This window comes from Plodia interpunctella, chromosome 19, assembly GCF_027563975.2.
Source record: "Plodia interpunctella isolate USDA-ARS_2022_Savannah chromosome 19, ilPloInte3.2, whole genome shotgun sequence".
NCBI classification, from domain to species: domain Eukaryota; kingdom Metazoa; phylum Arthropoda; class Insecta; order Lepidoptera; family Pyralidae; genus Plodia; species Plodia interpunctella.
In genome coordinates this window covers 7,220,812-7,233,123 of record NC_071312.1, presented here as the reverse complement: position 1 = coordinate 7,233,123, position 12,312 = coordinate 7,220,812, and the positions used below count along the sequence as shown (strand labels likewise).

At 35.5% G+C, this 12,312-nt stretch overlaps 3 protein-coding genes across 3 annotated transcripts in view; all 3 read right to left on the bottom strand.

The window, feature by feature from the left end:
- Positions 1 to 1,712, bottom strand: part of LOC128678198 (uncharacterized protein) — a 64,435-nt gene extending 62,723 nt beyond the window's left edge. Inside the window, exon 1 of the mRNA XM_053759583.2 lies at positions 1,568 to 1,712. The gene's annotated coding sequence lies outside the window, so the exon portion shown is untranslated. The remainder of the gene's footprint in view (positions 1 to 1,567) is intronic.
- Positions 1,713 to 5,632: 3,920 nt separating this feature from the next.
- Positions 5,633 to 8,011, bottom strand: LOC128678243 (uncharacterized protein). The gene is made up of 2 exons (XM_053759660.1): positions 7,861 to 8,011; positions 5,633 to 7,005 (listed from the first exon to the last, which is right to left on the bottom strand). The coding sequence occupies exons 1-2, from the start codon at positions 7,874 to 7,876 to the stop codon at positions 6,728 to 6,730; spliced, it is 294 nt and encodes a 97-aa protein (XP_053615635.1). The 5' UTR covers positions 7,877 to 8,011; the 3' UTR covers positions 5,633 to 6,727.
- Positions 8,012 to 9,173: 1,162 nt separating this feature from the next.
- Positions 9,174 to 11,730, bottom strand: LOC128678242 (trypsin CFT-1-like). The gene is made up of 4 exons (XM_053759659.1): positions 11,627 to 11,730; positions 10,610 to 10,790; positions 10,129 to 10,384; positions 9,174 to 9,537 (listed from the first exon to the last, which is right to left on the bottom strand). The coding sequence occupies exons 1-4, from the start codon at positions 11,664 to 11,666 to the stop codon at positions 9,226 to 9,228; spliced, it is 789 nt and encodes a 262-aa protein (XP_053615634.1). The 5' UTR covers positions 11,667 to 11,730; the 3' UTR covers positions 9,174 to 9,225.
- Positions 11,731 to 12,312: the final 582 nt, after the last annotated feature.

Sequence of the window (12,312 nt, the reverse complement as noted above, 5' to 3'; positions counted from 1 at the left end):
GTTATTATGCCCGTTCCTAAGTTAAATTAATACGAGTCGCTTGTAAAATAGGCTCATATATTATGATCCGTAAAGTTTAGCGCTGGTATGTTTTTATGTCCGTCCGTCTGTCACCACGCTGTATCTCATGAACCGCGATAGTTAAATAGTTGAAATTTGCACAGATGTCGTATTTATATAGGCGTTATAAAAGTTGGCACCTATACAAAAAACATAACTTCTTTATTTATAGTTAATGGCAAAGAATTAAAAGAAAGACTCGCAGTTGGATGGTTTGTTACATACTAGCTTTTGCCGACGCTCGTGTGTGCTTCCGCTCATAACATATTATACAACGTATCGCGATTAAACCTATATCAGATTTTACGTTAGACATCCGCCAAATCTAAAACTGAGAAAACTACATAAAATTCCTACTAGTAGTTTATACGTTATGCGCAAACAAACATAGCCCACTTATGGTTTTATTATGTACTAGTGGCCCGTCCCGGCTTCGCTCGAGTAAAAACATAATAAATTATACACCTAAACCTTCTTCAGGAAGCACACTATCTATTGGTGAAAACCGCATGAAAGTCCGTGCAGTAGTTTTTGAGTTTATCGCAGACAGACTCGGTTGAGGAGTTTTATAATATGTAAGAATAGATTGGTACAAGGCTAGTTGTAACCTTTCAACCCTTTCAAGGCTGGTTGTAACCTTTCAAGACAAATTATTGTTCAATATCATAAACTTGAACTTGTCTTTAAAGGTTATTGATAAGTATGAGTAAGTAACCCAACCATTAATCAACCATCAAACATTAACCCGCTACCGTTTTACCCCATAACTCTCTTCCTCTCTCTTATCTGAGCGTTATCTCGGTTTGTTCCTTAGCTGTTGAGCATCGGAACCCAGGCTCCGCTTTCCTAATATGCTCTGATCGTAAAATTGAAATTAAAACACCATTTACAAGCTTTTACAATAGGCTCGACAAGTTAGATTAGAATTATTCGTAGACTTGTCCAATCAGAAATTTCACATGCTTTGGCGTAATATAATTCTTTAAATGTGACGCAATTGAAAAACAAAATTGGAAAAATTCGCTTCTCGTATCGAAAGAACTTTCAGACTTGACCAATCATATCCTAAATCTAATTTCCATTTGAGTAATTTCGATTTTGTTGTAATCTGGTAAAAATAAATATTTTTTTTTATATACCAACATATATATATATATAACAAAGAATTTGTCATATACGGATAACGTACGTGTAAAACGTTAGTGAAATATAATAACTGTAACAAAAGGCCATATTGAACACGTTTCTTTCAACGCAAAATCATTTTATCCAAAAGCTCTGCGAGCGAATCGAAAGCTTTAGGTACTTGTTGATTACATGCGCAACACGTAGACATATTACATTCCTTTGTTCCAAAAAACGCGGTAAATAATTAAACGAATTGATTTTATATTAATTTTGTTCCGTATCACGGATACTTTCAAAATGAAATACTTATTCGAGACAAAACGCGTAAAATTAGATTTTTAAAAATTAAAAATATGCCGTTCTAAATTCAAACTCTTACCTGATACAGCCAGTGATGTTACAGCTGGATGATGGGATTTATCACAGTTTTCTTTCAAAATGTCATTTAATGTGAATTTTTTTTTTCGCCGTAGCGGCGCGCGTACCCTTTGGAGGTCGGGAATGGACTGCAACGTTACGCTTCGGAGTTTCAAATGGTACCTGTACCTGTTATTTTGTTGCTGAAGGCGGGGCTAGGGGTGAGACGGAACAGCTTTATGTTGCGTGTCACTGTTACATTTTCACAGATATTTTAGAGCTGTTTCAGTAGCTGAGATTCATGCAATTGTGTGTGTTTAAAAACTAACAGGTTGAACTAATAGAAATATTTAACTTTGGACAACTTTCGGCAGCAAAGCGCTTATGTCTTATTCAATAGTTGTCTTGTTCAATAGTAACTAGTATAACTCAGTTCACTCATAATAAGGCATTTATGATATTAAGATTGACTAATTACAACCAACATTTGAAATCGAATGTATAGTAAGGGATAGTAAAAGGAAATAAATAGTAAAGAAAACAGTATCAGGTTTCTAATAAATCAAAAGTACATTATTCTACAATTATTGTAATACAAAAAATACGGAGTTCTTTTGTTTCATGAAAATACCTGTTCCACATACAGTACCTTACCTACGAAATTACCCACATAATTTTGTCACAACGACATCTGTTATTCCCTAGACATATTTTCATTCCATACACGTCACATTTTCTCACCTTATACAATTGCTGTCTCTTCTCTCGCTCACACGTATTATTGAGGTAGGAAGATATGAATAGAAGGGAAAGAGACGGGTATATGTGCAAAATTTTCGTGTTAATGAGTGGGAAACATGAGTCAGTTTCGTTATGGGAATACTACGTAGGTGTAATTGCGTCGAAACTCACTGGTTTGGTACAAGACGAGACTTGATTTTTTCTGTTCAAAAAATTTCTGTTATCAAAAGTATTTGCTGTCGTATGGTTGTGTGGTGCGGTGTGTGCGGCGGTATGATGAAGCGGTAGTGGTGTAAGGGTTAAGACGCCCGCCTGTGAATCGAAAGGTCCCAGGTTCGAATCCTACTCGTGCCACATGAGTTTGTATACCAATCTGACTCATGTATAATAGTTTTCATCGACTACCACTTGCTTCTGGTGAAGGCGAAGTTTATATATTATTAGAAAAAACATTGTAAGAAACAATAATGGTAAGCTATCTGGCATGATAGGGACCAACACTGTTCAAATGAGTTTCTTTCGGCATTTCTTCTCAGCAGTGGTCGTTCCGAAATGCCAGTAGTTTGTAGCTTGTGAGAAATAACTATAAATAAAAAAATTGACGAGAAAAAGTGCCTGTGAAGGTCTCATTTCTGAATAAATGATTTGAATTTGAATTTGAAGGCAAACATCGTGAGGAAACCTGCACACTGGTTGATTATATGAACTTGTGTGTGAAATGGAGAAGGCAATGGCAAACCATTTCATTACTAATGCCAACAAAGTTGCTGTGTGTGTTTAATTCCACGTAATGACCACGACCCTCAGCCATGAGGAATACGACTATGAAGAAGATTGTGTGGTAAAATAATAGCGGCAAGTGTTATGTTTGAAGATCTTCATGGCCCAGTTGGTATGAACGATGAGCTGGTATGAATTGTGACGTTCTAGATCTGTGTTCCTAATGGCCGACTATTATTATATATATAAGAACAAATCACACAGATTGAGCTAGCCCCAAAGTAAGTTTTAGACTTGTGTTATGGGATACTAACTCAACGATAGGTATTTTATAACCAATACATATATAGATAAACATCCAAGACCCGGGCTAATCAGAAAAAGATCATTTTCAATCATGACCCGACCGGGGATCGAACCTGGTACAACGCGGTTCAGAGGCAAGCATTTTACCACTGCGCCACCGAGGTCGACAAATATATAGAAATAAACATTACGAAAAAACACATATATAAAAAACTCAACTTGCTATTTTACAGCCTGTATTTACATAGCTAAATTAATTTATTTAGTGAGCTGAAACTTAAGGGGTACTCTCATCTTCGCATGTTGTTTGCGTTAGGGGCTGTGATGCCGCCAAAGATTCAAAGATTCAAAGATTCAAAGATTCAAACATTTATTTGCCAACTATGAGTCATAATTACAAGCCAAGCCAGGGGTCAGCGTAAATTTTTAAACGTAAATTTTGATAATTCAATTTCACACAACTGCAAAAATTGACCACCTTTCACGCAACAAAATGACCACCACAATGAATGGTGGTAATTTTCTTTAATGCAATTGTGTGTGTTTTGTTTAATGCAAGGCGCTTTCGGTCTGTACCAGGTATACCTTCTAACATACATGAAGCTTTATATACTTTTTAAATATATACTTTAGGAAATTAGTTTCCTAAAGTATATATTTAAAAGATATTTCGTATACTCTCTCCCAGATAATACTAAAATGTGAACATTTTCGAGCGCGACTGTACCCTAATGGCTTGCGATAAAAACTTCCTAATCCCTACTTCTTTGAAACTATATCCCATATCGTTGACAATGTCGTTTCATAAATTAGATAGAAACTTAGTTTTTTTTTAACTTATTAATATTTATTTCTACCTACCGACTTTTACCGAATTTCATACAAACTACACACAAAACAACAAAGTTTCATGAAAAGTCGACCAGAGGCGACTTAATTGGCTATATCGCCAAAATATTGGTTCTAGAAATTAGTAATCTGGCATCGGTAAACACATTAATCACAATAAATATAATTATGTTGTTAAAATCAACTATTCTACATTGAAGAAGTCGCGGGTAAACAGCTACTAAAGATATAATATTCAACTCCATTTTTTACAGAGGTAGACTATGATAGAAAGGTCGTCTGCAGGGTGTCTCACTCTCATATATTTCAGCCGTCAAACAGCAGTGTTTGCTTTGTTATGTTCCTGTTTCAAAGATGGTAGAAGCAGTGTGTAACTACAGTGTGCTGTATTTTTGAAAATAATAATGAGATGAAAAAATTCTGGAATCGATCGGGAATTGAAGCCGCAAAACGTAAACGTAAACGCAAAACGTAAAGAGATGAATTAATTCAGCCGAACTTGCATGGCCTCGATAGCTCAGTGGCTATAAGATCACTGTCCCGGATAGACAGGGGCGCGGGTTCAATTCCCGCTCGATTCCAGGATTTTTTCATTTCATTATTATTTTCAAAAATAAGTTAAAAAGCATGTGTGACATGTATAACGAATCAATTTATACAGGGTGCTGTGTCATAACACCCTAGGTCATAAAGTCACTAACCCTGTGTTACTCCCCTGGTTTTGCAACCTTCTATAGGGTAAAAATTAATGTTTTTTTTTGTGGATCACCCTAGGAGAAGAAAAAGAGAGATGGGTATATACCAGGCATAGTTTCATTGATCGCAAGTGATTTTAGTGTGTATCTACTTTTGACCATAAATCTTATTTGTACCTCATAAGAAATTTCCTGCCGCGTACTCAAAGCTTAGGAATGTGCTTGCTCTGCTTTTCCTGGAGATTTTATAAAAGGGCGGGAGCATATGTGACCAGACCACTAATTCAAAGAGGTTGTTATTCGACAGTTATCTTCAGAGTTATGTATTTCAGGCTATTTCCGATTAGAATTTCCATTATCCAGACTTTTCAAGGGAAGAAATTCTAGAGAATATTGAATTTATCGGAGATCTCAGTGATTGGCCTCTCACAAGTCATAAGTAAGTTATTATCGCTCTCTAGCAGTCATATTATACACATGTGTGGTAATGAAAGACTGTCGACTGTCTGTCACACTAGTGTGAGACAGAAGTATCAACTAGTTTGCAGGTTTGGAGCCATGTTATAGGTTTAACACTGGTGTGCGTTTACGTAGTCAAAACTTCATAAAATTTCTGCGTTGTTCTGCGTTGTCTGTCGACGGACGACAAAATAACGGAGCGCGACTGCGCAATGGGGCATGACTGTTACTGAGAATGTTTTTTTCTTCTTTAAATGTAGATAGTCGGTGTAGATTATTGTTTTATGAAAGACGATAAAGATTAAATAAAACAAACGAACGGTATTCAAATTTAATTTACTCAAAGACCATTTCCACTTTTCACAAAGAAACATCGTACATACTTTTTACTTGCAATTTTCTCACTCTTTAACTCCATTCTACTCCCATTTTAGGTTCTATGCCATGGTACTTTGTTACTTATAGATAATGGAATAAAAGTCATTTTCCAACTCCTTTTAAAAATACAATTCACACTAATGAACATATTGTTCAAGGTGCACAAAAATGAGTTTCCAGCATTGAAAAGGTACCATTATTTAAATATGCTTACAAATAAACGCTGTTGTTTAAACATCATTTATTATTTAAAAATACTTACCGGCGCGAATTTCAGCAAAAACCGGTTAAAATGGGAAATCCCCTAAAACTACATATACTTAGAAGAATAAATAAGATTTTTAATGCAAAAATAAGGAGAAAATTATTTAAAAATCTTAGGACTTTCAATTATAATTAGTAATTAAAAAATAATTATAATAAAAAAATGAAAGGATGTACAAGTAAATGTTCCATCCAATTTATTTATAGCTAACTTTTTTTTTACTTAGTATTGTTTTGTCCACAGAGATTTTTATGATAAATAATAAATTTATGTACCTATGGGGACAAATCACACAAATTTAATTAGCTCCAAAGTAAATTCGACACTGTGTTACTTGTGGACACTAACCCAAGAATATTATATTTTTATAACATATATAGATAAACATCCAAGACCCAGGTCAATCTGAAAAAGATCATTTTCCATTTTGACCTGACCGGGGATCGAACCCATTCCCGACATGACGACCTCTGGTCGTTACATACAAACTTTACAAATATTGCAATAATCAACAATATTGCATTGCAATTTTATGGCTAAAGTTCGTATACTCGCTACCCACATATTACCATCTCCACACTGTCGACGAACTCAGACACATGCCGACGCGAATGCTTGAACATTTCGTAGTTAGTATGAGTGCTTTTATTTACCGCAATGAAAAACCAGTAATGTGTACTGAAACGGCCAAAGTTTGGCGAACTGTTCGACGACAGAGTGGGGCCGGCACAAAGCTTACTATCGAATCGTGAATTCATGATCGGACACCTTATAACTCCGTATGTGTCGAAGGGAATTTCTTCAAAACCGCATGATATAAGTTATAAAAGGCATACACTGAGACACTTAAGATAACCACTAGGGATCCTCCGAAGACAAAACTGAGGAAATTCCCGTCAATCATGTTGGTTCCATGAAGGCTTTTAGCAGTTCCCTGAAACAGATCCTTTGTTCCTGATCCGGCAGCTTTGCGCTCTTCCATCATTCGCTTCATTGATGATAGACGCTCTTTTAGTTCGTCTATGGATTCTAGCATATCTTCGGAGGCTGAAAAAGAAGAATTTTTAGATATTTGTTTAGTAGAATATATATAATCGTTGTACGATTCGAAGTAAACCTACTTAATTCAAAAATTAAATTTATTTTCAAATTTTGCAATAGGATAAGAAGAAGTAAACATATATTTATACATTGGCGAACTTATACTCTGTTTTCTTAACTGTACTCTTACAATCAACTGGCAATATTTTTACTTGAATCTGAGAAGAACTTGCTCTGGATAGAGAGAAACTGAAAGCGATGGAGTGGTTGCCCAGCAGTAGAGTTTAAAAATTCTACATTTAGATTACATTTTCATTAAATATTATTTGTGAAATGTAAAAAAAAAATATGAGAAGTTTCTGAAGATTCTTCAATACACCTTCTGTTTCCACCTAAATGTCGGCTGGAAGATAATGCATTTATGGATAAGTCCGTCCATTGCCCTCATCATTTTATTGAGGAGGTAACTACTACACATAAATATATATATATATATATATATATATATATATATATATATATATATATAATCCCGGCATTTTTGTGCGTACTTATTTTAAACAAGGTTTTGCCCGAGGCTTTGCCCGCGGCAATTTTTCGGGATGAAAACCCTATGTCCTTCTTCATACTTCAAACTACATGTATGAAAATTTTCAAGAAGAATCTTGAGTAGATAGAGCGTGATGAGGTAACAAACAAACAAACTTACTTTCGCATTTATACTTTTAAGTTACGAAGTTAGGATTAGGGTGACACTCCGTAGCCAACAGTATCTAACAGTGTGTAAACATATCACCAATAGACTAAATAAAATAAAAGCATTAATTAATTATTAAAACTAATCGAATTAATTAAACTTACCTTCTGGTTGGCTCATTTTTGTAAGAAAACTTTTATTTTCACTAAACAATATCCGAGCTGTCTGTTGTTTTCAAGGGCCCAAGCACATGATCCCGGTTTTGATATTCAAAGATGGCGGACGACGCATGCGCTGTAGGATTAGGGATAGACGGGAATTTATTGATCGGCGCCCCTGGAAACCTAGGGCGAGGTGCAAAGCCTATTCCAAAAGATATCTCCTTAATGATACTGGTATTCGTACAATTTATTCTTTGGTACATCATAAAATGCATAATAATGCATAATGTGCATGTTTTATCTAACTCAACAATAGTTATGTTGGACAATAATCCGTTACTTGCTCTAGTATTTTAAACGTATTTACGACGCGTATTTACCACTGTATTAATTTAGATAGATGAACTCTTTTTTACACAATTTATAGAAGACTAGCTTCGCCCGGGGGCTTCGCTCTCGTGGGAATTTCGGAATAAAAGGTACCCTATGTGTTATTCCAGGTTATATTCTACGCGTGTACTAAATTTCATAACAATCGGTCCAGTAGTTTTTGCGTGAAAGGGTAACAAACATACATACACACATAATATCCTCAAAAACTTTTGCATTTATAACATTAATAGGTTTGGAAGATTTCATGATTTACATACGAATAGGTAACTTTGTTCATTGTATCTTTTTTGTACAAAAAAAATACATGGAAGATTTGTCCCAAGGTTGTGATTTCTCCGTACCTATATATAAAAAAGTTTCCACTAGCGAAACCTATAGTAATTTTAGTAAAGTGTATAATTTTCAGCATCAGCCTCAACTTGAATAAGATTTACATCTACATTCGTTCCACAACACACGTCTAGATGGCGTTGTTAGTAAATTTTTAAACTTGATTCTTTTGCACTTAATTCTACACGTATTTTTCCCTCAGTTATATGATATACTTGAATAAGAAATACATTTGGAATACATTTAGATTTGAAAAGAATCAATCACATATTATGTAATTTTATATTTATTCTAAATCTATTTGCTTGCTATGACAATAACTGAACTGTATTTTGCAAACCATGTACCTATATGTGTACCCTCTTCAAAAGCAACAAAAAATATCATCATTCATTCAACCATTCATTCGTTCAACAAATGTATAGCTATGACTCACTTCCGCCTGTGCGTGGCAGAAGGCGTAAAACTTAACACCGCCGGTTTTATTGATGATTATATGGCATGTCGAAGACTATGTAAAGTGAACGAAAAAAAGCAAAAGGCAACTGAGAAACCGCTAGAAAGAGATAGAGAGAGAAAAGAAAGAGATAGACTAAAATTTCATAAAATGGTTTAATAAGAACAGTACGAGGTTCCATCCAGCGTTTACGTTGCAGTAGCGCTGATCCAGTTAGTGAAGGCAGCGACGTTTGTGCTAACTCCTGGGAAGTCGGGCAGCGCACAGCCCTGGCCCCAGGATATCACGCCGATCACGATATTGAGGTAGTACAAGGGACCACCCGCGTCATCTGTACATGCACCACGACCACCAACGCCAAGAAGACCAGAACAGATCATATTGCCGGTGATGTTTCTTGGAGATGGGAGCGAGAGGTAGGTCTGAGCACAAACAGAGCGGTCGACTGTTAGGACTTCGGCTTCTTGGAGGACGTCAGCATGAGAGGCTTGGCCCGTTGACTGCAGAAGAATATCATGTACATTATTACTATTAATAATATTGTTATGGGGTGGTCACAAATACGGCTGAAAATGTTTTAGTTTTAAACTGGTAACAAAAAAAGAGAGAAAAGTTTCCCCCTTTTGTAACCGTTTACAAAATATAGTTACATAGGTTGAAAGGAAACTGATTTGGAAATTACTAATTACTGTTTCATGTAAAAAGATTCCGAGGATAATATAAATAATATAATAAATAAATATTAGGACAAATCACACAAAGATCATTTTTCATCATGACACGACCGGGGATCGAAACCGGGACCTTTCGGTTCAGGGGCAAGCAGTTTACCACTGCGCCACCGAGGTTGAACTACTATTATGTACTTTTAAATGCAGGTAATCAGGTACTTTTAAATGTAAATTTTAAAGTAAAATGAAATGCAAAAGCAATTAAATTAACTACACTAGTAACATTATTCAATCGATATCATCTGCTACACTCTTTTAATCTGCATTTTAACTTATGGATGTTTCTCAGATATTTTAAGTTTGCTGTTCTAATTCATATTATAAGCAGATATTTATCAGCATTAAAAAACTACAACTTACCGAAGTAAGACCCCATCCGATATATTTTACAGGAATGTTAGCTGGGAATTCAAACCCAGGAGCAATGATAGTGGCCTGCTGAATGGTAGGACTGTACGTCAGCTGAGTAGCCAGTCTGACGACGGTGATGTCAGAGTCCAGGGTCATGTTATCGAAGTTTGGGTGGTTGATCGCGTGGAGGATTTCGAAGATAAAGCCGCTGGAGTTGCGAGTTGCTGTGCCAGCCCTGATACGGCGATCTCGCGCGGAATAAAGGCTGAAAATGTTAAGAACAATAAATATAAAATGTACAACACTCGACTAAACACTTCCCATCTTGGCAAAATTGAAAACGGCACTACTCTCGATGGCTACTAAATCTAACTAAACACTAATTTGCATCATGGGATGGACATAAACACAGAAACAAGCACAACACACCAGACTCGCACATCAATATCGGTGTATGTACAAAAGAAAATGCTTTCAGAAAAGCATATACCTTCCAGAAAAGCAATGAGCAGCCGACAATATGAAGAGTGAGTTGAGGATGCTGCCGGCACACTGCTGGGTCCAGGTGAAGATGGTGCTAAACTCGACTTGGACGGCCGAGGGATAGTTCTCGATTTCAGTTGCATTGCCTCCGATGATTCGGCTGGAGCCTGAGGCACTGCAGACTGTTACTGAAATGGATAAGGATACTTAGACTTGTTTTGGTTTATTTATAGACTTGTTTTATATATTTACTGTCTCCACTGTTTCTCTCTCATATGAGCGTTTTCTCTGTTGCGTCCTTAGATCTTTCTCACCTGAACTTCTTCCTTAGATGTTGAGCATCGGAGCCCAGGGTTAGCTTTCCTACATTCTTCTCCACTTCGCACGGTAAAGCATCCCTATTTGTCAGACCATTGGCGCGCATGTCATTCCTGACGACATCAAGCCGCACTAACCCAGGTGGATCATTAAGTCTACTATTTCACACTTCTTAGGTTTATCCCTCAAGCCAGGGCCAGACAGGAACGGCACAGCCAGACATTAGTTAACCCTTAACGTTATAATGCAAACTTAAATCGATGTACACTTTGATACAAATTTATCACCAAGTTTCATTGTAATGAAAGACATGTTTGAGAATGTGTTGAGAACTGACTGTTTTTTATAAAATTTTGAATAGATAAGTATTTATATTATGACTCGACGTCAAACATAAGCTACCGCGGGCGGAGTTGCCGGCAATAGCTAGCTCCCTGAATATACCTAATATTTAAGTTAATATGTATAATAAGCCTGTTCCTCACTCAATCAAAGTTCATCTCATCAATTTTCTTCAATGCGAAAAAGTTCCATCGATCGATGCGTTTGTTCGATGATTTTTTGTAAATGCAGTGCTAATCTATAGAAAAATTAGACAAAATTGGTGGCCTTAAATTAAATAAAAGTTCAATTTCTAAAGACATTAAAGAAAAACAAAGTATATAACTAATATGATAACGAATAAGATTATATTATATAAAAATACCTGCGATAACGGCCAGCGCTATGATAATCTTTGAAGCCATATTTATGAACAAATGCTACCGTAATAAAATGTTATTTGTCTTTAATTCTCAATATATAGAACATGTTATCTGTAATTGTAAAGTTTTATAACCCCTGCCTATTTAGATTTACAACATACAACATTAATCACGGTTCAAATTTCTTTTATATTGATAATCAGAAGTGTTTTCATTCAAGTTTGAATAATATGATAAAATTTTCGCTTACAAAATTTCTAAATTGGTTACACACCATTAATTTAGCCCAAGAAGTCGCTGTGTGTGGTGTTACATTGATATTGAATGGCCACGACCCTCAAACATGACAAATATAGATACTAGAATATTTTTTTACTTTTGCAATACTTTTTGATTTGCTTATAAATGTTAAATTTGTATATAAAGGGTATAAATAAATATGTATATACCCGACATACAAAAAATGAGAAGGTTTTGTGTTCGAGTGTATATTTATTTTGGAATCTATTTTTTTGCTTTAAATTTCCTCATTAAATTTCTTAAGTCCATCTATCTACATTATAACATTCTACATCTACCATTAAATTTTAAATAAATTATATATTATAGTTAACGAAGAGAAATTATGTGTTAGACCGTATTTGGGTCTATCTCAATTGGGAATAATTGGGATTTTCTTATTGGGATT